Raw genomic sequence first — 26,670 nt, 5'->3', positions numbered from 1 at the left:
ACTTCGAGGGGAGTCAAAGGTACCTCTGGTTAAACACACATAAAATATACTGTAGCTATAACTATGCGTGCACTAAAAGTCATTTTGTGGACGAAATGGTGCATGATCCATAACTGACGGGGTTCACACCACCACTCCAGGTCAAACAGCTGATGACAGCACGACCTTTTCCAATGGGAAATGACGCTACATTTTAAATTACTGCGCCGTCAATCTGCTTTCGGGGTCTCCTCCAGTAATTGGGTCCTTAGGGATCGTTACAAGGTCGTGGAAACAATCATCGATTAGCGTGGCGCACAGCGCGCCTTGACCCCTTCACCATTGACAGCCCCCCACCCCCTTTTTCCGTATTCCCCATAGTTTTCAGAATAAAAGGCAGTTTGGAATAAAATACATGCTAATGTCAATTAGTGACACGCTGCTGTTCTACAAACCGGTAAGGTCAGCCGTGGCAAATCCCACAGGAAATGTTTCAGTTCTGAGAACACCTCAGGGAGAGGAAGAGAGAGAGCGGGATGGGGGAGGGAGAGAGAGGGATGGGAGAGAGAGGGAGGGATGGGAGAGAGAGGGAGGGAGGGGCATTGCACAGTGGATGGCTGCTGGGTCGCTATGGCAACAGAACAGGTCTTGCTTGGGGCCTTGAACTGTAGGCCAAAACAAAATTTTAATTTCTGATTGAGTAAGATTAACAATAACAATTTTTAAATCACGTGAGGCTGGTTGTATCTGTTCCCTTAGCAACAACAGCCCTATTAGTAGTTTTGGAAGATAACACAGAAATATTGAGTCACACTTTGATACAACAAGTCTCCAGTCTTGAGAACTGATTCAGTGTGGCCCCTTTTAACATCTTTTTAAAAACATCAATTTTAAATCCACGTTTCGTGTTAAGCAAAGTTGAAAATGTACTATGGCAACTATGTGTATGGCAACCTACACATACCAACAAACCTAACATAAACACTTCAAAGTATACATCCCATAAGTTGGTCAACTCATTTTAACATCTACCGGTGAGAGCCATCATTAACCCCCACGTTGCGGTGACTCCCCCCTAGTGGCCGCCGAGGCGTACTGCAGCAGCTTGGTACATTCCAGCACAGTTCCAGTCACAAAGACGGGTTAACAAAACGGTATTGCTTCCCGAGTTCACCTGTCCTGCACGAATCCTATCTATAAAAGTTTCATGCAAACATCTGCATAATCATTTTGCAGTTTAACAGACATTTCCAAAGCTCATATAAGGGTTTTTTTTTTTCTTTTTGCACCAGACTTTACCTCCTAAGTAATACTTGACTATGCGTTGATATACTTATGAAGGGAAATAACCTTCCTACGTGCACTGTGACATTGGAAAGGTGGACATTACGTCCAGGTATAGGGACCGTGCGGTCTCACAGGCATCCGCTAGGCGGCGGTAAAGAGACGGTTCCCTGTACAGACAGAGCTTGGCTTGGATGATTTGCATAGTCGCGTTTGCATTGAGGGCGGGGGAGAAGCCGCGATGTTTCTGCAGGGTAGCTCCTGGTCTCCAACATGGCTGGCAGTAAGTTTGTGCCGGAGGGGCGAGCGAGTGTTTGCAGCTTTGTCCTGGGTCTCTGTGCGGTCTGCATCCCGCTGCTGTCGGCTGCCGGGTCAGACGCTGAATGGGTTCAGACCCTGCTCGGCGGAATACGCAGTAAAGCAGCAGTCGCTGTGTATGTCGCGTCGGTCAATGGACTGTTGCTGGTCTTCTACAAGGGACCTGTCTACCAGGTAACGCAACGCATCCTCGCTCCTAACACTCACACTGGTTTTGTGTGTGTCTTTTTTTAAAATGTTATTTGTATTTCTGTAGCTCGTTAACGTGCGCAAGCTGGCTGTCACTTTGCAACGGTTAGCTGCAATGCTCGCTCATTTCAATGCATGCCAACGGAAAAATGCATTGCTTCAAATAATCTTGTGCGCACAGACACACGTTCAGAGTTGTTTGTGATCCTGTTATTAAGCATTGAGGTCAGTTGTCTCGCCGGATTTATTTCCCCAGTACAGTCTGTAGCACTGGTGGGCATTTCAAATAGAGGCGTGGATCTCATGATCCGCCACACGCATCGTTATCTTCCTTGAGGTTTGAAACTAGAGCAAAAGTTATATTATGGAGGACTGTTTTGTTCTTTCAGTTTGTACAGTATATGTTTGTAATAATAATATGGAATTGCTAATCGGATTTTCCCCCGATTATAATGTATTAACACAGAGACGGGCTGTGCAGTAGGTATTTCTGCCTCAGTGAAGCGGTGGTGAGACCCCCCTCTCTCTCTCTCCCTCTTTACCAGGTTGCAGTGCGAGCCTGCTTCTTGGGGTTTGCCTTTGGCTGTGGCCTGCTTGTGAGCTTCAGCCAGACATCATGGGGACCCTTTGGCTGGTAAGCGTTCAGCAGTGCTGCCTGCTAGTTTCCTTAACCATCCAACGGACCCCAGTCTCTCTCGCCAGCTCCTGCATGCTCACAATAGTTTAAGTGCAATTGTTTTCTGATTATCCTGTCTGTGAAGCCAAAGGCTGTCTAGGCTGTGAATTCTGGGATGGGCTGTTTGCAGGTTTAACTCTAGGCTGAAGACATTAGTAAACGCTGCGTTTCATTGTATTGCAGCAGTGGAAATAAGACTCCTGTTGTGAAGCAGTTTCATCCGTTCCAGGTTTTAACACAAGCTTGAGTAGCCACAGTGTATAGGTTACAAGCTCAGGTGTGTCTCATTAAACTAGTGCACACCGGTACTAATCGTTTAACACCTGGAGTGGATCACTCCACTATGCAGTGGGAGTCTTGTCAACTCCCTCCCTGTGAATCCTGCTCCCTCTGTGTTGCTGCTCGCAGGTACATGTGCTCGCTGTCTTTCTTTCACTACTCGGAGTACCTGGTGACGGCCGTCATCAACCCGCGCAGCCTCTCCCTCGACTCCTTCCTGCTCAACCACAGCCTGGAGTACAAAGTGGCAGCGGTGTCGTCCTGGGTGGAGTTCACTGTGGAGAAACTGCTCTTCCCAGGTCAGTGCGTCCTCACGCTCTAGCTGTGGATGAAACTCTGCCCTTGTGTAGAGTGAAGGGTTGGTTTGGGAAGGGAGGGTTGCATTGTTACAGCAATGACCTGATGCGCAGTCTCTCTCTCTGCTGTATGAAGCACCCTTCTTGTGAGCAGGGCACAGCGGCTCGAGCAAAAACGAGAGTGCTGCATCACTTGCTGTTTTGCAATTTTTGTTTGTTTGTAGTTTTATCTCCAATTCATTTGTTTTAGAAAAAAAAAACTTTTAGAAAATATCAGGATTTAACTTTCCCCACTGCAGAGCAGTTTGAGCCGTCCCACACTGGAGCGTGAGCTTAGACTTTTCATACAGGCAATTACAAGAGGTTGCGGCTCTTTACGAGGAATTCCAGTCCGGGATTTTGTTCCAACCTTGTTGAAAATCCAGGTGCAATTGAATAGTTGGCCCTGGGTGGAGCAAGGCTCTGGGCTGCTCGGTTCAGTGATTAAACACGTGGCTGGAATGGGCTCCAACACCTCAGAGATGCACCAAACTTGAATGATGCTGCAACACACAGTGGGTGCAGGCAGGGGGGGTTGAAAAGAAGACCCTGACGTGCTTGTGGGGTTGTTTTTCTGCAGAGCTGAAGCCTCTTCCCTGGCTCAGTGCTCTGGGGCTGCTCATGGTGCTGATCGGGGAGTGCCTGCGGAAGTCTGCCATGCTCACCGCCGGCTCCAACTTCAACCACATCGTCCAGAACGAGAAGGCGCAGAGCCACGTGCTGGTGACCGCCGGAGTCTACTCCTGGTTCAGGCACCCCTCCTACGTGGGCTGGTTCTACTGGAGCATCGGCACGCAGGTAAGCCACGTGTGAACCAGCCACGGGAAGAGTTCCAGTGAGCAGGAGGGAGGGGGGGGCTAGCAGCCCTGTTAATGAGGATAGTTTTCAGAAGAGGAAAGGAAGCAGTAATTACAAATCTACTAAAAAAGAAACACAAACTGTCACATTTAACATGTCTACTCTATTTATTTTAAATAACCAAGCAGTAATAATCGCAGCTACAGAAACAGAACTATCTCGCTTATTTTTCCAAAACAGAGTGGCTCGCTAAAAGTGGTTGAAAATACAAGAGTAACGATCGTTTGATAAATGTGTGCTTGAACTGGAATCGATGGTGATCCGCAGGTGTGCGGAGGGTTAGCTGCAGGGAGTGGATTCCAGATTGCACAGGCGCTGTTGTAATCGCCCCGGGGGGGCGTGGCTGTGACTCTCGTTGCAGGTGCTGCTGTGTAACCCGGTGTGCCTGCTGGGATACACCCTGGCCTCCTGGAGGTTCTTCCGGGAGCGCATCGAGGAAGAGGAGATCACGCTCATCCACTTCTTCGGAGAGGACTATCTGGAGTACAAGCACAAGGTCCCCACGGGCCTGCCCTTCATCACAGGGATCAAGATGGAGCCCTAAGCACCCACACACACACCCCCTACCTCCCAATCACCCCACCCCACCCCTGCATCCTAAACAAACAGCCCCCATCACCTTCACTCCCCTGGGGAAGCACACCTCACCGAAGGGACTCGAGCTAGCGGAGCGCTAGACACACAGGGGCGCGCTTCTGAAATGCACAGTGAATTTCATTTGAAGGGGCTGGGGAAGGCAGTGACTGGAAGGCTTGGTGAACTCCTCAGGGAAGGTTCAGTTAAACCCCTTTTGCCCCTGGGATCCCCTGTTCCTGAAGGCTGCAGAGTGTCCCTTTACTTTAGCACAGAGCTCTGTCACCAGCTGGAGCTCGGCTTGGTGCGGCTGCAGGCTTGCTTTGCCGGTTATTGTTTTTATTGTTGCTTGGTTTCTGGACAGGGAACTGTCTCGAACCGCAGGTCAAGGGGGTTAACGATTTGGGGAATGAATCTACAAGGGCTCTGTGGAGTTGAGAGGCGGCGTTTGAATCCTGGTCTTTTTAAATGCCCACCGCTCTGCGTTGAGTACCGTGTTGTGTTTTGAGAAAGCCCAAAGCTTGCTTGCAGAATGTTCCACCCAACAGACAGACACCGAGACAGGGTGTATTTCTTATAGCTGATAATGTGCCCATTTTGGTTGACAAATAAATGTTCTCTCTTGTATTATTTATTTGGATTAAAATAAGGGCAGAACCCAAGCCTGTGTGTTTTTTGTTTAAGCTTGTTTATTCGTTTAGTAAAAGATTCAAAAGGCGTTTGTGTTCAAACCAAATCAGTTTGTGTTTTCCTTATTGTTTGGACCACTGAAGAAATGCAATGCTAATTTTTTAATTTTGTTCTTTTTTAATTTAATCAGGTTTTGAAAAGCTGTCTGTTGCATACAACGTTCCTCACAGTGTTAATACATTGCAAAGTGTCACATGTCAATTATCATTCAAAACCCCAGGTGTGATTGTAAATATGCACTGTATTGGGAAGAGTTATAATGACCTTTTCTATTGTATTTTAATATAATTAAGAGATCCAGACTCTGGCGGGGGGGGGGGGGAATGCAAATAAAGTGCTTGTGTTACTAAATCTTTTTTTTTTTTTCTTTGAGTTTTCTAGTTTTCACGAGTGGCCAAAACTCCTTTCCAGTCCCCATGTTCCAGGGATGGAAGTAAGACTCCCGTTGCATAGCAGTTTGATCCATTCCTGGCTTCACATAAAGTTCTTCCTATAATTATTAATGACCACAGACCCTGGACTGCAATTAAACTGAAACAGGTTGGAATGAAAACCTGGACCGGAGTCTGGTTTTGGTGCCGGAATGCGGATGGGGTTTGCAGTCCTCAAGGAACCCTTATGTATTCTTTAATCTAACAGTTAGCTCAGTTGTTTTCAGCTCTTAAAGAGTTTCAAGTTAACTGTAAAATCGTGGAAGTAACTTCATCAACTTGTTAGGAGCTGAGAACAATTAAAAAGATCTAATTAAGCTAATTGTTAGTTCAGTTAAGGGTTTCGTTAAGTAATTGAGTGCCGAGTTGGAATGAAAACCAGAAGACCGGTTCCGAGGAGCGTAGTTCAGAGCCGCGGCTGTAGAGTGTGCTGCAGCCTGCCTGTCTTTATGTATATGGTTTGCTATTGAAACAGATTTGCGTGCTGCAGTGCGTGTGCGGGACAGGAACCACTAGTTCAAGAGTGCCATCTAGGGGCAGGGCAGTGTCTGTGATTTTTTTAAAAAAAGGCTTTAATGTCAGGGTCGGTTTAATTAAATCCATATTTGAGGAACACTTTCTTTCCTGTGATTTTTTTTTTACTATAAAGACACATCTTTATACTCGCTGTCTAAATGCTAAAGTCTAATCAGGCAAGCAGGATTCAAACCCATTTCACCTGTCGTACTCTGATATTTTCTGCATTGCACACGATCGCAGTCAAGCTTGGAATATGCAAAGTGAAACATTTACAATTTGTAAAAAAATAAAAGCCTACGAGGTTCTGTTGGTTTTGTGTGAAGGCAATCCCTGGTTTTGTGTTCTTGGCGTCAGTATCGGGTTTTTGTTTCCTGCATATGAACTTAATTTCCAGTGCATTATCTTCTCTGAAATGCCTGTGAAGACTCAACACTGCTGAGGGTCGTTGGAGGACAGTAGGTCCTCTTTGTCTGTCGGTGGCCACTGTTCTCCACTTTCTCAGCACGAGATGCCAGTGAAACCGAATGTTCAGCCAAAGTTTACTGGAACTTCCTTTTGAAACTTTTTGTATTTGTTGAGAGGAGAGTATTTGAAAATTGAAATAAAGCTGGCTTTTTTTGTCTCTGCGTCTGCAGCTGATGTGTAGTTCTTGTGTTTTTTCGACGATCATCGGTGCATGAAACTGCAGGTTGTTTTAAAGAAAGGTCTTCGTTTGTCAGGCTGCACCATTCCTGCAGGTCGTTTCCATTTGCAACAGGCAGAGCTGTTTACAGTTTGTGGTGCAGATGAAAACAATAGATTCAAACCGTTCTGAGTAGCTGTCTGATTCCATTGTCACTAAAATGAATTGGTTTTCTAATCCGGTTATTAGTGCATGCGCTGTACGCTGCAAAACCATCACCAAGCGACAAGTTACAGAACCATCAGTGGATTTAAAATTGTATACAGATAAAATTGCACATCTTTTACCTTTTAAAAAATAAATACTCGGAGTTCAGTTCTAAAGTACTGAAGGATTAACATGTTGTGTTACAGCTACAGTAATTGTGATGCATTACAGCCTATAGAAAACTACTTAGTTTAGAATAATTTACTATAAATTTAAAAGTAATTTAAATAACATTTTGACCTTTTACCAGAATACTGCTTAAACAAAACACGAAGACTAAATACAGACTAAAGATATCTAAACTCGGCCTCTTCAGATGAGTGCTGCAATATTGTACTGTCCTTCAGTCCTGACAGCTGCTCGGTTCCTTGGGTATATCTTCCAAGATCCTGCTCGCTTCTTCAACGCAAACGCCCGCCTGAAACCTAGTGGCAGCACCGTTGATGCCAGGGGGTGTGCCGTCACAGAGAGGCAAATTAACAAGCAGGGTTCTACCCAGGAGCAGGTTTACAGAACGATGCCAAGAGTTCCGCTGAGGGACTCTTGCAGCATCAGGAAAGGGCAGCTGCTGCCGAGGGGCAGTCCTTCATCCCCAAGCATCCGTATATACAGTCGTGCAATGAGACTCGCACCCCAAAACAAAGATGCACGGAAAAGTGTGCCCCTTGACGCGCGTCTCTGCTGAAGGACAGGAAGGGGGTTTGCGTCTCTGTTAAACGGGCAGTTCTTTTCTGCCAGGGGTGTCGGCGCTGTTCTTCTGCTTCCCCGAGCGGTAGTAGTCTTTCGTCTTCAGCGTTGACTCCTCTGGCAGGATGTTCAGAGAGCGGTTGTCGATTATTTTCTCTCTGTTCTCCGCCGTCTTGTCCCGGCTTTCGTCGGCGCCGCTCGCCAGGTCGTTTCTTTAAGACAAACAAAATGAACGTTTCGGTTTGAGAACGTGCCTGGAAAGGAAACGGATCTGTACAATACCTTTTCAGAAATTGCACCACAGTAGGGAAACAATCAAAGTTACGTTAGTGATATATTTCGTTTTTGTGAGATTCAGTGTATTTTGTCACTGAAGTGGAACACAAAGGTTTGATGCCTAGAATAGGCACAGGCAGATTATATGAATCTAGTCCTATAGATCAGGGATAGTGCTGTTCCAGCTCCACCTGTACAGTTCAACTCTCCGCCTCCAAGCCGAGGAATCGGAACGCACCTGTGCTGAGCCTCGCTGCACGCCGCACTGTCATCATAGATGTGCAGCATGGTCTCTGTCCGGTCATCCTTCAGCTCCTTGGACTCCTTCAGCCTGTGCAGAGGGGAGGTGAGATGTTTAAAAAAGAATAGTAGCAATCCAAGCCAAGCTGTTGTTGAACAAAGATCTCCAGCTTGTCATCTCTTTCTTTTACAGTATTCACTTTACCAGTCCAAATGGGTTCCAGGCTCCATTTGCAAAAGGTTGAACTTGATTTTTTATGATATTTGCGAAACTGCTCTGATCTCTTTAAAGAAGCCGCTAGCAATCCAGAGCAGTCTCGTGAATATCCCTCTTTTAAATGACAAGTTAAAGCTTTTGCGAATACGCTGCCATTGCGGATTGTGAAATGTTGGCAGAAAACGCTGACAGGTGCAGCTGGCTGAGGCTCTTCTTCCTCGTGGCGAAGAGGCTCGCTACGACCCCCAGCCTCTGTCCTGGTGGCTGTGTTTTTTTTTTGTTCACCGGGAGGCACCGCTGTACTGTGAATAGGCTGGTGTTGCACTTTGTGAAAGCGCTGTGCAGTGCGTTTCAAAGGAAGGGGTCGGCGGCGGACCTGGGTTCGAGGCGCTCCTTGACCTTGGCGATGGAGCGGATGTAAGGAGTGATCTGCTTGGTGATGTTGGTCAGGTAGGTGTTCTCCTGCCTGAGCTGCACCAGGTCGTGGAGCTGAGCTGTGCGGAGACGAGAGAGAGAGAGCATCAATCACTCAAACACTCGCTGATTGAAGGTTTGCATTGTCGGTTTATGTCTCAGTACGGCAGTAAAAATGCAGCGTCCCGGGAGGAGAGGAACATTTGCTGCCCTCAGTTGTAAAAGTGAGAGGAGGAAGCTTTTCTGATTTGGAAATGAACGCATTAATAGTGTTGTGATTTATTTAATACCTGCCAATTTAAAATGCTTCTTAAAAGCAAGTACTCGAGCACACACTCTGTTACAATTTCAACACTGCATGGCTGTTTACAGGTCCAGTAAGGATAACCATTAAAACCTGCAGATCTCTGTAGTACAGGGAAGACAACACCACTCATAACTGCAAACCAGTAAACTAATCTAATGCTCTAAAGTGCATGCCTTTTCCAATATAAGAAGCAGATTGAATTAGTTATCCTAGGGCGGTCATCTTTCTTGAACTTCATACTTAGGAAGAAAATAAGTGTGAAATTACCTTCATAAATCTCTTGTTCGTTTGCAACCCTCTGAAAAGTTTCTTCCCAAATCTAAATGAAACAAAAGAGAAGTGAGAGCTGCGTTTCGGACACGAGTGGCGTGCGGGACGCCGTTTTCGCGCTGGACGGGGTGCGGGTGGGATGAAGGGCCCTACCTCCTCGAACATGGCGCGCATCGTCTCCACAGAGAAGTACTTGGAGGCGATCTGCCCGTCCATCTGCAGGGACTTGTGCAGGACGTCCCCGATGGTGTCTGTGCTGACCAGGGAGTGGTGCTTGGTCAGGTCGCGGTGCATCTCCTGCACCTGGTCCTTCAGCTTCTGGATCTCCGTTTGAAGGGTCTGCGCGGAAAGCAGGGAGACCCCTCAATCACGCCTCAATCGTCACATACCGCACAGAGAGGTCCAGTCACGGTCCTGGACGGCTGATCCACTCCAGGCTTAACAGGTACCGCTAGATCGTGAACTACTTCAGGGTCTGGATGCAGGTTTAACTAGTTCAGTTAAACAGTTTAGAACAGGGTTCAGAACAAAGACCAGGAGGGGAAGGGCCAGCTTGGGACACCATTGCTTAGTAGAGCTTCTGCATGCTGTACACAGGTTTGCATGTTATATACACCGTACACTTGAGTAACAGTATTATACATTGTGGTACATTATGATGTGTTTGATAGGGGCGGTCCACAGGTGCGTGTTATACAATAGATGCATATCACTTAACTCTGTGGCATAGTCGCTATACACAGGGTGCATGTTATACTCTGGTAATTAAGGTACGCCGAGACCAACGGCAGTATTTCTCATTCAATCTGAAGCATTAGATCCTGATTTTGCACAGCACAGCAGCATTGCCTTGGTAAGTGCAAGTAACAGTGTAGCAGGTGCAGTGATAACCTCTCCAGCACTGTCTCTCTCTGCTCCCCCAGTGGAAACGAATTCCTCTGGAGGGGCTGCTACTCACTCGGTACATGTTCTCGTAGCTGCGGCAGTGCTCAGTGAAGGGGGTCTCGTCTCCTTCGGCCAGCAGGACCTTGGTGCTGATGTAGCGGTGCGCCGTGGGCTTGTGGGCCGCGGAGAGGGACATGTCGCTGGAGGAGGGGACCGTCAGGGAGAGGGGTGACTGCAGCCTGCAAGAACAGCATAAGGGAAACACGTCAGCACGGTCGGGACTGGGGCGCTCCCTTTCTGCCTCTCTCACGTTTGCCTTTCTCTTGCAGCTTGCCAGCAGAAAAGTGCAGCGAGAATGGTAAGTGTATTACTGTAAAGAAAATGCATAGGAAACGCATGACAAATGTACAGAGCCTTGTTAAAAGGAAACCTCTATAGCATATGCAGACCCCTCCAAACCCCTAACAGAATCTCTGATGTCAACATGACCACGGTAGTTAAAAGCAGGATTAGGTGCGTTTATCCTCCCCAGGCTTTGCTTTGGGGGAGCGGCTGCTATTCCTCTGGTCTCTTGTGCTCTCTCTCTGTTGTGCTGCTTGACACTAACCAGCCCAAACACATTCTTCTGCTGACTGGGTCCCTCCTGTGCGGGCTGTCCTTCCCTGGCCCCTGTGCAGTGGATTACTCGCTCTCTCTCTCTCCAGAGCTGTTTGAACTCACAGACTGCTGCGCCAGCAGACCCTTCTAATGCAAGCCAACACACCAATCCAACGGCAACTCAAGCATCGCAGGACATTCTTTATAATAATAATACACTTGTGACCTTGTTATTAGTGAAGCTCGTTCAAAATCTCCACCCTTCTGCATTGATCGGGTCTGACTGCCTGTTGCAATCTACAAGGTGAATTTCTTCCAGATCTCCTAAACTCCTGTCGACCTGTCTGGCTTGACCTGACACACTGTTACTACAAAGCAAATTTTACAACAACTCACAGGACGCATGTTTTAACCCTTTCAGGACAGAAATCTTGACGTGCGGTTTTGCTCGCTGTAGGACGCCGTGGAGGCGAGGTAGAAACCTGCATTTTCGGGTATGTCTGAATTCTTCATTTCGTCGTTCAGTGGGGTACAGCATAAAGAGTAGTCAGCTGTACAGCCAGACACGCCTCGCACTGTCAGCTAGGACACAAAGTCTGGACCAATTCTACAGTAAGAAGAAGATGCTTTGTAATTTTCTTTCTTCTTGAGCATGTTAGAAATTGCAATTGGTTTCCAAGAAGAGTCCTTCCTAAGTATCAAAGAATTGAGCAGAGATTGAAGAAGGGCTGGGAAATTCCAGCCCAAACAAACGGCTTTAATCATTGCTGTAAAAAAAGGAAATGAATTTCAAAAATAGATCTGTAGTGTTTTACCTGGACTGAGTTGTGCAGTGAAGCAATCCTGTGGGTCCCTCTCGACTGCCCTGAGATATCCTTCGAGTGCTGCTCACGAAATCTGGAGACTACAAACCCTCCAGACATCTGGAAGCAGCGTGACTTCAGGGGAACAAAATATGTACAGAACACGCCCCCCGCCCCCCCCTCGGAGTGCCTCCTGAGCGCTATCCTGGAGAGTTCTGTGAAATTCTGTACAGGACACCCTCTGCCCTCCCGGAGTGCCTCCTGAGCGCTATCCTGGAGAGTTCTGTTTAATTCTGTACAGGACACCCTTCTGAGTGCCTCCTGAGCGCTATCCTGGAATAAATTCTGATAAAAATACTCCTGGACCAACCGCCTGCTGCTAACGGGCCTCCCAGCATTCGCCAGCCGGCCAATCTCCTCGCAGCGCTCGCCAGACAAGCTGAAAGCAGCGGCTGATTTATGTGGAAAATTTGAGGGGGGGCGTGCGTCACTGCTGCACTCGGGAGAGGGTGAGAGCAGGGCGCGGGCGGCTGTTGTTGTGCCTTCGAGAGACCCCAGCGGAAGGCAGATTTGGCACATTGTAATGACTCCGCGTCATCCCGAACGATTTGTCCTACTTGCTTTCTAAAGGTTTCTCATTCTTATTTCACTGGGCTTCAGATCTGCTCTCTTTACTCCATCCACTGCGCAGCAACAACAGATTGAAGGATCCTTGGGGAAAACCTACACAGTCAAATCTGAACTTGCAACACTAACAAGCTCTTGTGTCCTGGTAAAAAAAAAAAAAAAAAAAAAATCAAAATACTTGACTCCTTGGTGAGAGAGAGGGAGAGAGAGAGACACACATACTGCACAGCCCTTGTGACCTCCTGAGTGTGCTCTGAAGCCAATGTCACAGTTGGCATCTATAAATATGTTGTTTCCCAGGACTGGATAACACTGAGTTACTGAGAGAAACGGGGGGGCAATGGATTATCAAAGTGCTGGCTGTGCCTCTCGCAGACACTGGAGTCCAGCCCAGATTCCAGCACCTTGACAGCACAGAGTGTGCCAGTGGAGAGAGGGGGAGAATGGAGGGCATGGGGTAAGGAGAGAGAGGAGGGAGGATGGAGGGTAAGGAGAGAGAGAGAGAGAAGGTGGAAGTTATGAGAGAGAGACGTAGGGAGGAGATGAGATAAAGGAGAGGAATAAATAAATTGATCAGAAGAATCTACCAGATATATGATCGGGAGTAAGACCCAACAATGCTCCTGTTGCCTGTGATCTTTACACAGTGCAAGCTCACAGCTGTAATGATTAAAAGCACAAACAGATTGAATAGCTGCTGCTTCCACGACCTTCTTCAATACAAGGTCTCTTTTGCATTGACTGGGTTTTCAGTTCTCCTTATTTTATGTTGTAACACGGAGCTTCTTAGATGGCTAGATACTAGACCTCATTCTGGGTTGTTACCCACACGGACAGATTGCAATAGCTGCTGCTTCCATGAAATCGGACACCGTGCGAGCAGCGTCGACAAGATCTAAGCTGTGTTGAAACCAGTGGGTACAACAGACACTACCAGGGGGGGCTGCTGTCTCTCATTGCTGTACACCAAAACAGATCACAAAAATCAACTGTGTTAAAAACAATATCAACAGAAAGGATACCACGCAACTCGCACATCCAAAAAGGTACGCTATTAACGCCTTTTTAAAGCAGTTGTTTTGTTTATTACTGTATATGTGAGTTGCATGGTTTCCTTTTATCTCAGTATTGTCCCATTTAAACCTTCTGGGACAGTTCACCTTTAAAATAAAAAACAACAATAATCGAGTCGATAACTATGACAGACAGATATTAAAGATAAACTATCGTCAAAGATTACCAAGATAATACTATCTATCTACATTCTATAATCAAATTTCAGGTGGATTGATCTCTTTCCATTTGTTGTATAATCCAATCATAGCCACATGATGAGTGTCTCTCTCTAAGTCTTAATTATCTGATATATCTGAGAACTCTATATCTATCGGGAAATCTAGACGTATGTTGCCCCACGTCTCTTATCCTATTTATCTATCTATCTATCTTGATACCGCGAACGACGACCACGGGACCCCCGACGCGGTGCGAAGGAGGACAGTCGCTGTGTCTGGACCGACAATCTCTCGAACGTCGTAACCCGAGGCTCACGTCGCACGCGTGACTTAGGCTCGCCGCGGTAGCGGGGCCCTGTGATCTGCACACAGCCAATCAGCCAGCAGAAGACTCACAGTGCGCTGGCGTTGCTGATCCCTGAGGCTGCGCCCCCTCCTCCTGTCAGCGACACAGACCTGCGGTGAGAGAGCTGCAGCAGGGGCTCCAGGCAGCGTGCGAACTCCGAGCGGTACTCCGTGTTGATCTGCACACAACACGGCACAGCAGAGGCTCAGCTGGGATACAACTCTCCCATTCGTACTCTCTCCCTGCAGCTTTGTGTCAATTCACACGGTGCATTCCATTTCATTAGTACCCAACAACTTCTTAAAGGCAATCCCTCTGAAAATCAGATTATTAAATGAGTCTATATATATATATACATAATCAAGGACTCGCGTCATGTTAATATTTGTATTGTTGCCCATGCTGTTATCTATGCTAGTTTCCCAGCAGCTCAATGTAGCTCACCTTGCAGCTCTGTGTTGGTCTCAGCCTGTGAGGAAGCTTCACGATTTTCTTTAGCCTCTCCATCAGTTGCTACAGAAGAGAGTGGATATGCTTTACACTGAGTGCCTCCAACTGCACTGTAATCCTTACATTGTAGCTGTGTAGCGTGTGTTGTGTGATGCGCCAGTGAAACTGCACTGTGTGGGTATCCAAATAAACTAGTAAAACTCTGTGCAGGCTTTATGAATGAAGAAGACACTGACACAGACTTTTGACAGAACGTTTGCTGAAGAATCCTACCAGAGTGTTCCAGTGTTTGTGCAGCTCTGGATTGCTCAGGACTGTGCTCGGGGGCTGTACTTACATAGCCCAGGTCCAGGAACTCAAACTTGTTGGCTGAGCTCAGGAAAGCAGAGCAGGAGACCAGGTGGACCTCAAAGCAAGGAGAGGACAGTTTCACTTTGAGTGTGCTGGACCGCACCAACACGCCAAAGGTGAGACACGCTTTCATTATTGGAGCTCCCCTTGGTAGAAGGATGCAATCGGGAGACCTCAGGGCTGCTAGCTCCCCACGGAGTCACTTAGAAGAGTTTCCCATGGTCGCTTGACAAGCCCAGGGTCCTTACCTGCAGGGTGGGCAGCAGGGCGGCCAGGTGAGACAGCTGCTCCTTGAACGCTTGCTCCTTCTCCTCGTGCTGGCTGGGAAATGCAAGAGAGGACCCGTCACCGCTCTCTGTCACAAACTAAGGGATGACGGTCGCTAGAGCTAAAGCACTTTAAAAATGTAAACGGCCTCGACTCCGATGTGATTGGGGTGTTTAAAAACGGAAGCCAGCAAACCACTCACCTAGACTGAACTTGCATACGCAGCCCCATGCAACACTCTCATTCCACAGTAGGGGGCAGCAAAGCCAACCAAAAACACTCTAAAAGGCAAGCGCTTTGCTCCATCCCACACCTGCACTCAGGTAGGCAAGTGTTAAAGCTGTTTGTCTGCATCAAATCAATTACAGACCAGCTCCAGCCATGCTTCTGGCTGAACAGCAGCCTGGGCTGCAGTAATCCCATTTCAAAATCGTTGGAAGCTCACTTTGATACAGAGCCACAGGGTTAAAGCTGCAGGAAACGTATTGAATAGCAGTGAAGTTTGGCATGTTCCACAGCAGCACTGTCAGTACGGATTCTGTTATGAAACAGCGCGAAATCGAATCGTTGATTAGCAATCTGACATTCGTAGAGACTGATACCAACCCCACCCCCTGATTCCCCCCCCCCCCCCCCCCCCCCCCTCAGCACCATCTGCTGGCTGGCCTGGACCTGCCACCTGTTAAGGATGGATGTTACTGGATCCTCAGCTGATGCTTTATCCTTGCACTGTAGATCTGCCTTTATGTCCCCCCCCCCAACTCTGCACTGGACTCGCCTGACCTGCTGCATCCTAGTTTATATTGTATTTTAGTGGTATTATTTGCAGTTACTGTAAACTATACTGCATTGTATATTAAGCTTGCATGATAAGGCTAAAGCTGTCACACTAGGAATGCCAGCAGTGTGGACATTATTCTCAATGGACTGTTCTCTACAGTGTCAGGCCTGCACTGTAGGTATTCAGCCATCATTTCGGGGTTGTACGTGCATCGAGCGAGTGCTGAGAACTGTCTTGTTTCAGTAGTGTCGCACTATGAACAGCTACTATCAGTGAAACTTCGTGGGATACAGGGAACTGTAGCTTGGATTTGTGTTTACCTTCGGGCTGCCTTCAATAAGATCTTCTTTCTCTCTGCCAGCTTCTCCTAAAACAGACAAAAAAAATAAAACTTAACAGCCTAGCTGTGATCTGGGCACACTGCATGTTCCCCAAGAAAACAGTGACCCCTAGTGGCGATGAAGACACCTGCATGTTGGTGATGGTACTGGTTTAGAGTCAGGACTGCAAGTCTGTGGGAGATGATCTTTACCTGCATGTTGTTGAAGAGGGTGCTGATGGCAGTCTCCTCCTCGTCCACATTGTCCCTCACCTCCCCGATCATGGCTTTCAGCAGGACAATGGCCTCTCGAGTCGACGTCTGCAACTCCTTCACTGCCTGCCAGGGCACAGGGCACAGCACTCAGTACACTCTCAAAACCACAACCGTTTCCCAATAACAATCTGTATAAAGATTGCAACCCAATCACAATCTGCAACCCATTCCTGATCAGCTGAAAACATGCATGTGATTATAGATAGTAATATAATATAACATTGAGAGAACTTTATCTTTAAAAAGCATAGAAAAAATGTAGCGCTCTTCACGAAAGTCGTATACAAATACACATGCATGTGCTACTGATATAATATATATGTGAGACCCCTAGCTGTGTGGATCAGTAATCGATTCATGAGCTAGCTGTTGAAGACTTCACATTGCAATGTGTGTGTAAACGAATCTCTAGATCCTTTGTGTAGCACTTCTACAGTTACACAGGCCACACACTGTGTGTTACTTACATCTGAATAAACAATCAGAAATGATAGCAATACTCTGCTTTGAATGCAGGGTCATAATTGCACACTCTGCTGGAGTTTAGCACCATTTCTCTCCCTGTTTCTACGCTGCTTGAATTTCAAACTAGTGGAACTCTTACCAGGACGGCTTGATCCAGCCTTTCACAGCCTTGCATATACGCTGTCTCAATATCAATGCAGTGAGCTCTGCTCTCCCTGTGCAGGGGGAAATGAACAGCGATGGGGAGTTAGAATGGGAGATGCTCTTTCTTTAATAATTGGGAGCAGTACAGATTTCTCTAAACGCTGATCAGTTCTTGCAATGAAAGCACCGCAGTCTGCTTACACTTGCGTGTCTCTGAAGCAGTTAATGCAGAGCATGGACTTCTTCTCAGTGGAGAACATGATGTAGAGCTCCTCGTGCAGGGCTGGAAACAGAGAGAGGAGCGGTTAGACCATGGCTATGTCCTCACAGAGAAGCAGATCTCTGCTCAAATGCACACCTTCACATCTGCAATGTGTTTGCAAAGATATACAGCGCGGGACAAAGGTTTTTGCCTTGCCCTAGGGAAAGAACTAATCTTCCAATGAAACCTGCTGAATAATGTTGCAAAACTTTTGTCCAGAGCAGTATTTAATAAAATGCAGTATTCCTTCCATAGCTGTGCAGGGCTGTGTGTTGCTGTGCTTTATCTGTGCAGGGCTGTGTGTTGCTGTGCTGTAGCTGTGCAGGGCTGTGTGTTGCTGTGCTGTAGTTGTGCAGGGCAGTGTGTTGCTGTGCTGCATCTGTGCAGGGCAGTGTGTTGCTGTGCTGCATCTGTGCAGGGCTGTGTGTTGCTGTGCTGTAGCTGTGCAGGGCTGTGTGTTGCTGTGCTGTAGTTGTGCAGGGCTGTGTGTTGCTGTGCTGTAGTTGTGCAGGGCAGTGTGTTGCTGTGCTGTATCTGTGCAGGGCTGTGTGTTGCTGTGCTGTAGTTGTGCTGTAGTTGTGCAGGGCTGTGTGTTGCTGTGCTGTAGCTGTGCATGGCTCTGTGTAGCTGTGCTGTAGTTGTGCATGGCTCTGTGTTACTGAGCTGTAGCTGTGCAGCACTGTGCGCACGCAAATACTCACGGCACTTCTTGTGGATCTCCTTGGTGCAGGGCAGTGTGTTGGCCAGGGACACGATCTCATGGCGGGAGAACATTTTGGCCTTGTGGGTGTCCTCTCTGCAGGCACCACACAGGGGCTGGTTACAAGTGTTGCAATAATACATTGCATCCACATCCTGCTGGCAACAGAGACAAGAGCGCGGCAAGAGCCTTTTAAAACACTGAAGCACCCCTCCCTCTCCAAACCCTATCCGAGATGAACAGGAGACGGGGCCCCTGAGTGCACTCTCTCCCTCCCTCCCTCTGTACCTCTTGGCCAGACCCCCAGATCTCAAATGAGCGACTCAGGAAAAACTAGAGAGCTTTCAAATCTCCAGTCGTCATCACTCCTCTGCCTCAAGTGTTGCCTCCCACCCTCCCATGGTCAACATGCTCCTGCCTGGGGATCTAGAGCCCTTTACGGATTTTTGGTCGACTTCACTGGTGTCTCCTGTAGTGACGGACACAGAGGCCTGCTTGTGTTTACCCAGGCCGGACTCAAGTGATATGTGGAGTGCACTCAGGGAGACCGTGATCTCCCAGGAAACCTGCTGATGTGGAATGTGCTCAGAAAGCTTTCAAATCACAGTCGACATCACTGCCTCTTCTCTCACCTTCCCACACATGCTCCTGCCTGGGGATTATTAACATCTGCTGATCACTCAGGGTTACCGTATGACTCCATGTACACCAGGACAGTTCAGGCTTTTCAGCTCATGCCCCAGTGCATTCTGGTTAGTGTAGTCCTGCTGTGAATGGTACCTGAGACAGGTAAGACGAACCAGAATGCATTGGGAGTTGAAAAAGCAGAACAGTCCCAAAATAGAGTCCCAGTGCACACGGAGTCATGTGGTGACCCCCTGTGCACATGTAAAGGAAGTCCCTAGCCTGGCTCTGGGGCTGCAGTGGCCGAGTCCTGGGTACCTGTTTCTTGCAGTCAAGGTCGCAGTTTGCACACTGGACGCTCTCTTCGCAGTCTGCAGAGTTGTCCACCAGGAACTTGAGCAGCTTGTCCTCCGGGGGCAGCGCGTTGATTCCTTTCACTATCGACTGGTGTCTGAAACAGGGAGACGGGAGGACACTCAGGACAGCGGTTCTCGTTCCTGTGCTGCTGACAGGTAAGGGTTGGGGGGGGGGGGGCGTGAGGTCAGGGAGAGTCCCTGGCTGGATGACAAGTGAAGGGCTTGTGGTGTGGGGGTGCTGATCATACAAGTGAACAGCAGAGAGCAATCAAGCAGTATTTTGCGTTTAAGGGAAGGACTTGAATGGAACAAAGTCCAAATAAACTTGTAACTGCATTGCAATCCAAAGCTGCAGAGGTTGATACCACTTAATCACAATGTGAGAAATGAGGAATTTGTAAAGGATCAGGTACGATTATGTAGAGAAATACTTTCCAGAAGTGTGACACTGAGCCTTCTCTTATTTTAGGGCTATAGATTTTGATTTGATTTGATGTATTGTTTTGTTTCATGTTGTTACTGAGTGATTGATTGACACTTCAGTGGACCCTTTCATTGAAGCCTCTTGATGGTCGACCGCAGCTCCCCTGCGTGTCTGTAGACTGATATCTGGGGTTTATTTATCATACGCTAGCAGATGAATGATCATTTACCGATGGGTTTGTTTCACTGTCGAGTTTGCAAAGTTAAACTAATTTTACAAACCGCCTGGCTTTTTAACCCTTTGCATCCTACCTGGAAATGGATTGTTTATTGACTAATATGGGTCCCAGCTACTCTGCGGTACAAACGAGATGTCCAGTGCTTTAAAAACAATGACATCTACTTCCAAAACACATACATATTCCCAGCAGTCAAGCTGTAGAATTGCATTTGTGTTTTGTTTTTTTTATAATTAGCAACAGTGTAAAGGGCCGTTGGGAACCATCTGATTAACCACAACATCTACAGAAAAAGAAAACCTCCCAGCACGTCAACCCGCCCCTCACCACGGTGTTGCTCTGGGATGGTTTCTTAGCGACAGAGTTATTGTGCTCCAGAAATAGCAGCACCCTGGATTCCTAGATTACACAAATCCTCCAGCGGGTATGGCAATTACAGGAATAGCAACACGCACACACACACACACGCACACACACACACACGCACACACAGTGTTCCCTGACCATGTGTCCCTCAGACCAGGAGCTCTGGGGCAGCGAGCCTGCTGAAGTGCTCTTAATAAGCTGGTATTGAGTTTGTGTCAAGCTGCAACGCAGGGCGATCGCAGTAGAGGTTGGCTTTCTTTGAGTTACCACGATAACTTTTTAGTGGGACCCACTGCAGATGTGGTTACATTACAGTTAGACTGTAATTACCCAACCCTCACAATGCAGCGTGATCACAGAAGACTCCATTCATTCTGTAAGCTCACAGTGAACGAAAGAATTGCATAGCATGCCTGCCTATACTCGTACATGCAGTTTATAAAGAACACGCGTTGTAGAACGAGGGGGTGTTTTACGCGCGCTGGGGGGCGGGAGGATCCCACACTGCTGTTGACGCCTCTCCTGGGTCCCACCCAGCCTGACACTTTGCAATGACATGTGAACCTGAGATTGTAATGCAGGGAACCCATAGAGTCCTTAACAGCTCAAGTCAACATTCTGCACATTAAAAATGCATTCATTAAAGATTACCCTTTTTTTTTTTTTTTTTACAGTATTCAAACTGAATTCTAAATAGATGTCAAAAGGATTCATTTTACTTTTAATACAAAAGCAAGCCAGGTTTAATCTACTCATTTTTTTTCTGCCCTGTTATTTTACTGATGCATTATAATAACCGATTAATCATCTGGCTGAAAGAAAGAAAAAAAAGGTCAATAATGCAAAAATAACCTCTTTTGAATAGAAACTTAATTGCAAAATGATTTTGCAAATCCATTCTAAAGCTCATATAAATCAAGGAATTAGAAGGCATTCGTGGCCCAGGTTCATGTCCATTGTGCAGCGATGGGGAGTGACAGCGCCCCTCTGACCAGTACAGCACTTGGTTGTGCTCCAGTTGTTTTTAAATACAGCCAGACTGCAGAATTAACAAAAACAATCACCCAGATTGCAGCTTCACTACAGCGCTCTGTGCCAGATGGTGGGTGATGTCTACACATATTAGTGACTGTCTGTGTCTCCAAACATAGCCAGATGCACAACTACTGCAGCCATGAGGCAGAGGCCCTGCACAACACTGCCACACACTACGACAGTGGGGTGAGGCTACTGTTTACACCGGATCACTGCAGTTTAACCACTGAGAGAGAATCTACATGATCTATACATATGATCACACAATGATAGTTGCAACGCTACGCTACACTGATGCACTAGTTCCGCAATTCATAACACATATTAAATGACGGCACCGAAGGACCTATAAATAGGGTGTGTGAAATTGATCCTCCCACATCGCACAGTTACCGTGCCGTACACTGCCCTGAGTGCAGGAGTCCAAGCAGCGATTTCTAAAGTATGTATAACTGAATTGTAAATGCTGTGCAACAAATGGCAAAGTTATTTTAGGCTGGTTCAGAAACCACTAATGATCAAAAGCAAGAGTTACAATTAAAAATGAGCGTCGGGTTCCATATGTTCCCTAATTCCACTCAACGCCTGCTTGTTCAGGGTTAATTCATGCTGTTTACCTCAATGGAGTCTAATAGTAAATCACAGGCTTGTTCCCATGTAAATACATTTGAATTCCATTCCCTTATTATCCCAGTTTGCCTCGCTCGTTTCTAGTCTAGAAGCTTTCTCTGTGTGCCTCCCATATACGTCTATATTGCAGTGGTGTGCTTTCCCGTACACTGCTCTTGCTTGCCTGAGCTTCACCGTGCTTTGCTTAACTTTGCTGTGCTGTGCTTTTACCATGGAATACTTCAGCACAGTCTTTACAACCCCACTGCTTGCATGCAAACAGACTTTAAAAAAAAAAAAAACAGCAAAAGAGAAACACGCACATGTACTCATCTATCTCACTCAGCAGCATGCTGGAGAGGCCGCGCTGTGCCTGCTGTCTGTCCTTCTTCACTCTGGTAGCTCGCCCTTATAAAAGCCTGCAGTGACCATGTCAGCAGCCGAGAGAAATAAAAAGAGAAGTCTGAGGGCTGCCTGTGGCAATGTGAGCATCGCAAGGCATCGGCAGCAGCTCTCCAGACAAATATAGACTGAGAAGAAAGACTTTTGAACCTGAAGAGGCCGTCATCCACCATGGATAGTGTTACAGATGATATGGGGGGGGGTTGCAGATAGCTGGCACAAAAGATCTGCCCAGACCAGCTGGTGGCTCTTCATCACAACTCATAAACAACAAGACGGTGCCAAAATGCAACCTGCGGGTGTTCTAGTGAAATGGATCTCGTTGCGCTCCGCGTAACAAACCAGTGTCTTCTTTTGATTTGATTAACTTCAGAGCCTTTGAACACACTGGGAGAATCGCCTTGGATTGTATTGACTACCTGTACTTGGCCAGCCGCACGCAGCTCGACCGCAACGCCACTGCTTAGATGAGCTCCCCTTGCTCAGACTCGACAGCTTTATAGCTCTGATTGCAAGGGACAGCGTGAGGCAAGATTATCCTTATTTCATCCATCGTTTTATGTGTTTCTTGTGAGTTAATATAGGCTTGCAATGCATAGAAAGGGTCTAGTTAATGCCAGTACAAACAGAGGAGGCCACTATCACTTACGAACACAGACAGCAGCAGTGTTACAAACATGGTATTAAGATGCAGGGTGTTGCAAGGTAGCACATGGACAGAATTATAATTTTTTTAAAATTTCAATTCAGTAATTTATTTTAATCAGGATTGAAGAGCCCTTGATGTGTGATGAGGTCTTTAAAATTCTTAAAGGGGAATAAAACAAATAGTACAAATCCCGACTGGATGCTTCAAGCAGACCTGCGCTCAGACATTGTTTTCAATTGATCTACATTTAAAACCTGCATACCCTTCTGAGTCACTTGCAAACAAAGACAGTATTGGCTAACCCTGTGTAATGGGCAGCTGCCACTGGGATTATGGCATTGGCACAAAGTCCTAGTTATCTCTTGTTATCTTGGTGTAAAACCTTTACTTGGGTACCCCGGTGTTATAAGCGGCAGGGGCCTGCCTCAGAGATGGCTGCTTGCTGCAGTGCAGTAATCCCTTTATTCCACTCCACTAACACATTACCTACAAGTTTTGCCAACTTTGCTATTGAGCAGCAGGTTTGTTTTTTGTTTTGTTGTACTGGTGTGTTACTCGTTCTCGACAGTATGGCCGACGGATATCCGTTGATACTTGTTATTCGACGCTTGCTTGCACTCATGAAGAAGACTCGGCTGATGGCTTCACTGTTAAACCTGGCAAAGGGCGAAGCGCACTGTTAAACATGGAGCAATCTTTGTACCCTTTGAAACCAACACAATGGAATGTGGCACCCTACACTGAGCTAAACTTCCAGACAATGCCGGTGTGGAGGAGTGGCTGCAGTGAAGGGAGCCGGTGCCACATTGCTGTATATCTGTGTGTGTTTACTGTCAGTGTGACTGCATGCCAGCCTTATCTGTGCTTGCTGTGGCAGCCCGTCGCCTCGTCCTGCATTCCTGACCAGCTAAAAGTGGAACCGGATTTATATTGCAGCTGCCCATCAACTCAGCCCAGCGTGATTAGTTCTGTCAGGGGGGCTCTGAGACCCCAGTGCAAAGGGACTGGCTGCCCATCAAAGCCCAGCGTGATTAGTTCTGTCAGGGGGGCTCTGAGACCCCAGTGCAAAGGGACTGGCTGCCCATCAAAGCCCAGCGTGATTAGTTCTGTCAGGGGGGCTCTGAGACCCCAGTGCAAAGGGACTGGCTGCCCATCAACTCAGCCCAGCGTGATTAGTTCTGTCAGGGGGGCTCTGAGACCCCAGTGCAAAGGGACTGGCTGCCCATCAACTCAGCCCAGCGTGATTAGTTCTGTCAGGGGGGCTCTGAGACCCCAGTGCAAAGGGACTGGCTGCCCATCAACTCAGCCCAGCGTGATTAGTTCTGTCAGGGGGGCTCCGAGACCCCAGTGCAAAGGGACTGGCTGCCCATGAGCTCAGTCCAGCGTGATTAGTTCTGTCAGGGGGGCTCTGAGACCCCAGTGCAAAGGGACTGGCTGCCCATCAACTCAGCCCAGCGTGATTAGTTCTGTCAGGGGGGCTCTGAGACCCCAGTGCAAAGGGACTGGCTGCCCATCAACTCAGCCAGCGTGAGCTGTCAGGGGGGCTCCGATTAGTTCTGTCAGGGGGGCTCTGAGACCCCAGTGCAAAGGGACTGGCTGCCCATGAGCTCAACCCAGCGTGATTAGTTCTGTCAGGGGGGGGCTTTGAGACATCACTATTTTGCTCAGCTGACGGAATACAAAATCAGCTGCCAAGCAAGCGGTCTGTGACATCTTCACTCTCGCCTGTTACAAATGAAGCAGATGAGCAGCAGGGAGATGCATCTTTTATGGATCACTGACTGCCACTCGTGTAACAAATCAAATCAGTCACGGGAAAGTACACAAAAGTATATGTGTGTGTGTGTGTGTATAAAAAAAATAATGAAGGTAGAGTCTCTACAGCAATGCAAAAGTTCAGAATTCCTTCAGCCAAGCTTTCATTTAGATGGCTCACCAAAAGAGTTTCCGTGAGACATTCATAGTCACACTCTTGGCATTTTGCTTCAAAAGGATTCGTTATTTAACTCCATCTAAACTGAAAGTTTGGCTGAAATAATTTTGAACTTTTGCATTGCCTTCATTACATGCAATTACCTTATACTGGTCAGCACCTCATCAATATCAAGCATTGTAGTGCACAAATGACTTTTTGGTTTATATATATATATATATATATATGCTATGCAATGCATGCCCTTGTCTAAATGAATCACAGCAACATACAAGAGCAGAACGTTTTGATTTGTGTTGTATTTACTGAGTGACAGGATTATTAGACCCCTTCCCAGTTAATGGGGGCAGAAGATCATCAGCTGACACTTTCTCTGGGCTGCATTGCAGTCGTGTTTGTTCCCTGTACTCTGGTCAGGGGTGGTGGGGTCGAGCACAGTAAAGAGTGCTGTACCTCGGGGCTGCCAGTGACAGCTCAGTCAGAGAGTTCAGGAGAGCTCCGGAAGCCCAGGTGACAGGTGTGCACCTCCTGCTATGGTCACAGCCAGAGCTGACACACGAATCAGCTCTCCGGGCAGGGGAGAGGACACCCCAGTCATTAACAGGGCACTGCAAATAACCGCTCTGTCAAGAAGGCTGTTTCTTCAGGAGAGGACAATGCATTACAGTGCTGAAGGAGAGGTTAACCTGATTGCTATAGACCTGCTTCTATGCAACTGTGGTGCGGTTTATTAGGCATGGCCACTTTATTAGGAACTGCTCCTGTAGGCAGGCGCGCAGTGGGAAGCAGCTGGCCCATGTCACGTGATCTTCTCAGGAAATAAGAAAAGGTAACTTGTATCTACAGAGTGTTCCTCCCATGTAAAAGTTTATCACTGTAACTTTGCAGTTTTTCCCAGTTGCTTTTCCCATGATTATGTTATGCATGGTTTGCAATGTTTTTTTGTTTTTTTTAAATTTGCTTTACCACACCTCTCTGGGCTTCACAATGGGTCACAGTCATGCAGTACCTGATCTTACCTGCAGAGGGGGCAGGTGAGGCGGCCGTCAAGGGCCCTGCCCCGCAGGCAGCTGGCACAGAAGGTGTGGTAGCAGTCCAGCAGGCAGGGCTGCTCGTACTGCTCGTGGCACAGGTGGCACACTAAAGGGTGGCAGCTGGTGTTGTCCAGGTTGTACAGGTTATCCAGAGGAGAGAAGATTCCTCCAGACATCTACAGGGAAAAATAAAACAACCAGGAAGTGCTCAGCAGTGGAGAAAATGTGGATTTGCAAAACAAAGTGCGTTCGTTTTAGACAGTCCTCGTTGCTGATACATTCGACAGCGCCAAGCTTTGAGTTCTCCCGCTTTAAGGCAAAATGTTCTTTGCTTATTTTTAGATCTAAACGAAGACAATTAAACAGTCTGATAACAGCTCAGTTGTAAGTGTGGCTGGGGCTATTGAGGGCTTACTTTAATAGAGTTCATCCAGTAGCCGGGGTGACTGCTTGACATGTGAGTGGGTTATCCAGCAGTTACATTTCTCATGGGTAACAAAGCTACACACACAGTGCAGTCCCAGGCCGATACCAAAGTTACCCTCCAACAAGTACTGAGACAATTGGTACACAGGGGAAGGGCTCTGAACATGTTAGCAGCCAAGAGACAAACAGGCTCGTGTACAGGAATACACAGCGCAGTGTAATGGATCTGAAGACACAGAGTTCAAAAACATGACATACTGAAATACTATACTTTCAACACTAAAACAAGGTAACTTCTATCAGCCAAGCTAGAACAGTGTGCAGCAAGCATGCTTCCATACATAGTTACATAGTTAATAGCATACAAACACTGTATTTATTAAAATGGAAAAAACCCAGTCAAGCACAACCACAGCTGAAGTGGATGAGTTTCAAACCATATCAGATCTAAAGTTAGAAAAGTGCTTGTGTGAGAAGTGGAGGGTTAGTTTTTGTTTCCCCAGCGTGTTATTGCAATACAAAGCCTGCGTGAGTCTGTACAGCGATCCCTACCTTGCTTAGGTCCTGTCTCTGAGCCCAGGCTGGAATGACAGAGATGTGTGAGCTCTTGAAGTTCAGCTGTGGATGCAGAGACA

At 47.2% G+C, this 26,670-nt stretch overlaps 2 protein-coding genes across 3 annotated transcripts; one reads left to right on the top strand and one right to left on the bottom strand.

The window, feature by feature from the left end:
• The first annotated feature begins 1,409 nt into the window (after positions 1-1,409).
• On the top strand, positions 1,410-5,072 carry LOC121329121 (protein-S-isoprenylcysteine O-methyltransferase-like). The gene is made up of 5 exons (XM_041274492.1): positions 1,410-1,755; positions 2,316-2,404; positions 2,855-3,024; positions 3,641-3,858; positions 4,280-5,072. The coding sequence occupies exons 1-5, from the start codon at positions 1,537-1,539 to the stop codon at positions 4,460-4,462; spliced, it is 879 nt and encodes a 292-aa protein (XP_041130426.1). The 5' UTR covers positions 1,410-1,536; the 3' UTR covers positions 4,463-5,072.
• Positions 5,073-5,169: 97 nt separating this feature from the next.
• Positions 5,170-26,670, bottom strand: LOC121329120 (RING finger protein 207-like). 2 transcript variants are annotated; one of them, XM_041274489.1, is made up of 18 exons: positions 26,588-26,670; positions 25,595-25,785; positions 18,882-19,014; positions 17,941-18,094; positions 17,179-17,260; positions 16,973-17,048; positions 16,306-16,431; positions 16,094-16,140; positions 14,974-15,046; positions 14,712-14,780; positions 14,369-14,437; positions 13,975-14,102; positions 10,390-10,555; positions 9,585-9,770; positions 9,429-9,480; positions 8,817-8,934; positions 8,222-8,314; positions 5,170-7,919 (listed from the first exon to the last, which is right to left on the bottom strand). In XM_041274489.1, the coding sequence occupies exons 2-18, from the start codon at positions 25,783-25,785 to the stop codon at positions 7,733-7,735; spliced, it is 1,950 nt and encodes a 649-aa protein (XP_041130423.1). In that variant the 5' UTR covers positions 26,588-26,670; the 3' UTR covers positions 5,170-7,732. The 2 variants fall into 2 exon arrangements, with proteins under 2 accessions (XP_041130423.1, XP_041130424.1); XM_041274490.1 differs by lacking the exon at positions 9,585-9,770.

The sequence above is a fragment of the Polyodon spathula genome, chromosome 16 (assembly GCF_017654505.1).
Source record: "Polyodon spathula isolate WHYD16114869_AA chromosome 16, ASM1765450v1, whole genome shotgun sequence".
In the NCBI taxonomy this organism is placed as follows: Eukaryota; Metazoa; Chordata; class Actinopteri; order Acipenseriformes; family Polyodontidae; genus Polyodon; species Polyodon spathula.
Note: the sequence above shows the minus strand (reverse complement) of the source record. Positions and strands in the feature narration are given on the sequence as shown.

Coding starts and splice junctions, on each gene's coding strand:
- LOC121329121 (XM_041274492.1), top strand. CDS start 1,537: ATGGCTGGCAGTAAGTTTGTGCCGGAGGGGCGAGCGAGTGTTTGCAGC. Junction 2,405..2,854: donor TCATGGGGACCCTTTGGCTG/GTAAGCGTTCAG, acceptor TGCTGCTCGCAG/GTACATGTGCTCGCTGTCTT. Junction 3,025..3,640: donor GGAGAAACTGCTCTTCCCAG/GTCAGTGCGTCC, acceptor GTTTTTCTGCAG/AGCTGAAGCCTCTTCCCTGG.
- LOC121329120 (XM_041274489.1), bottom strand. CDS start 25,785: ATGTCTGGAGGAATCTTCTCTCCTCTGGATAACCTGTACAACCTGGAC. Junction 14,781..14,973: donor CCCTGCTGCCCACCCTGCAG/GTAAGGACCCTG, acceptor CCTTGCTTTGAG/GTCCACCTGGTCTCCTGCTC. Junction 7,920..8,221: donor TGCAGCGAGGCTCAGCACAG/GTGCGTTCCGAT, acceptor TTTGTCTTAAAG/AAACGACCTGGCGAGCGGCG.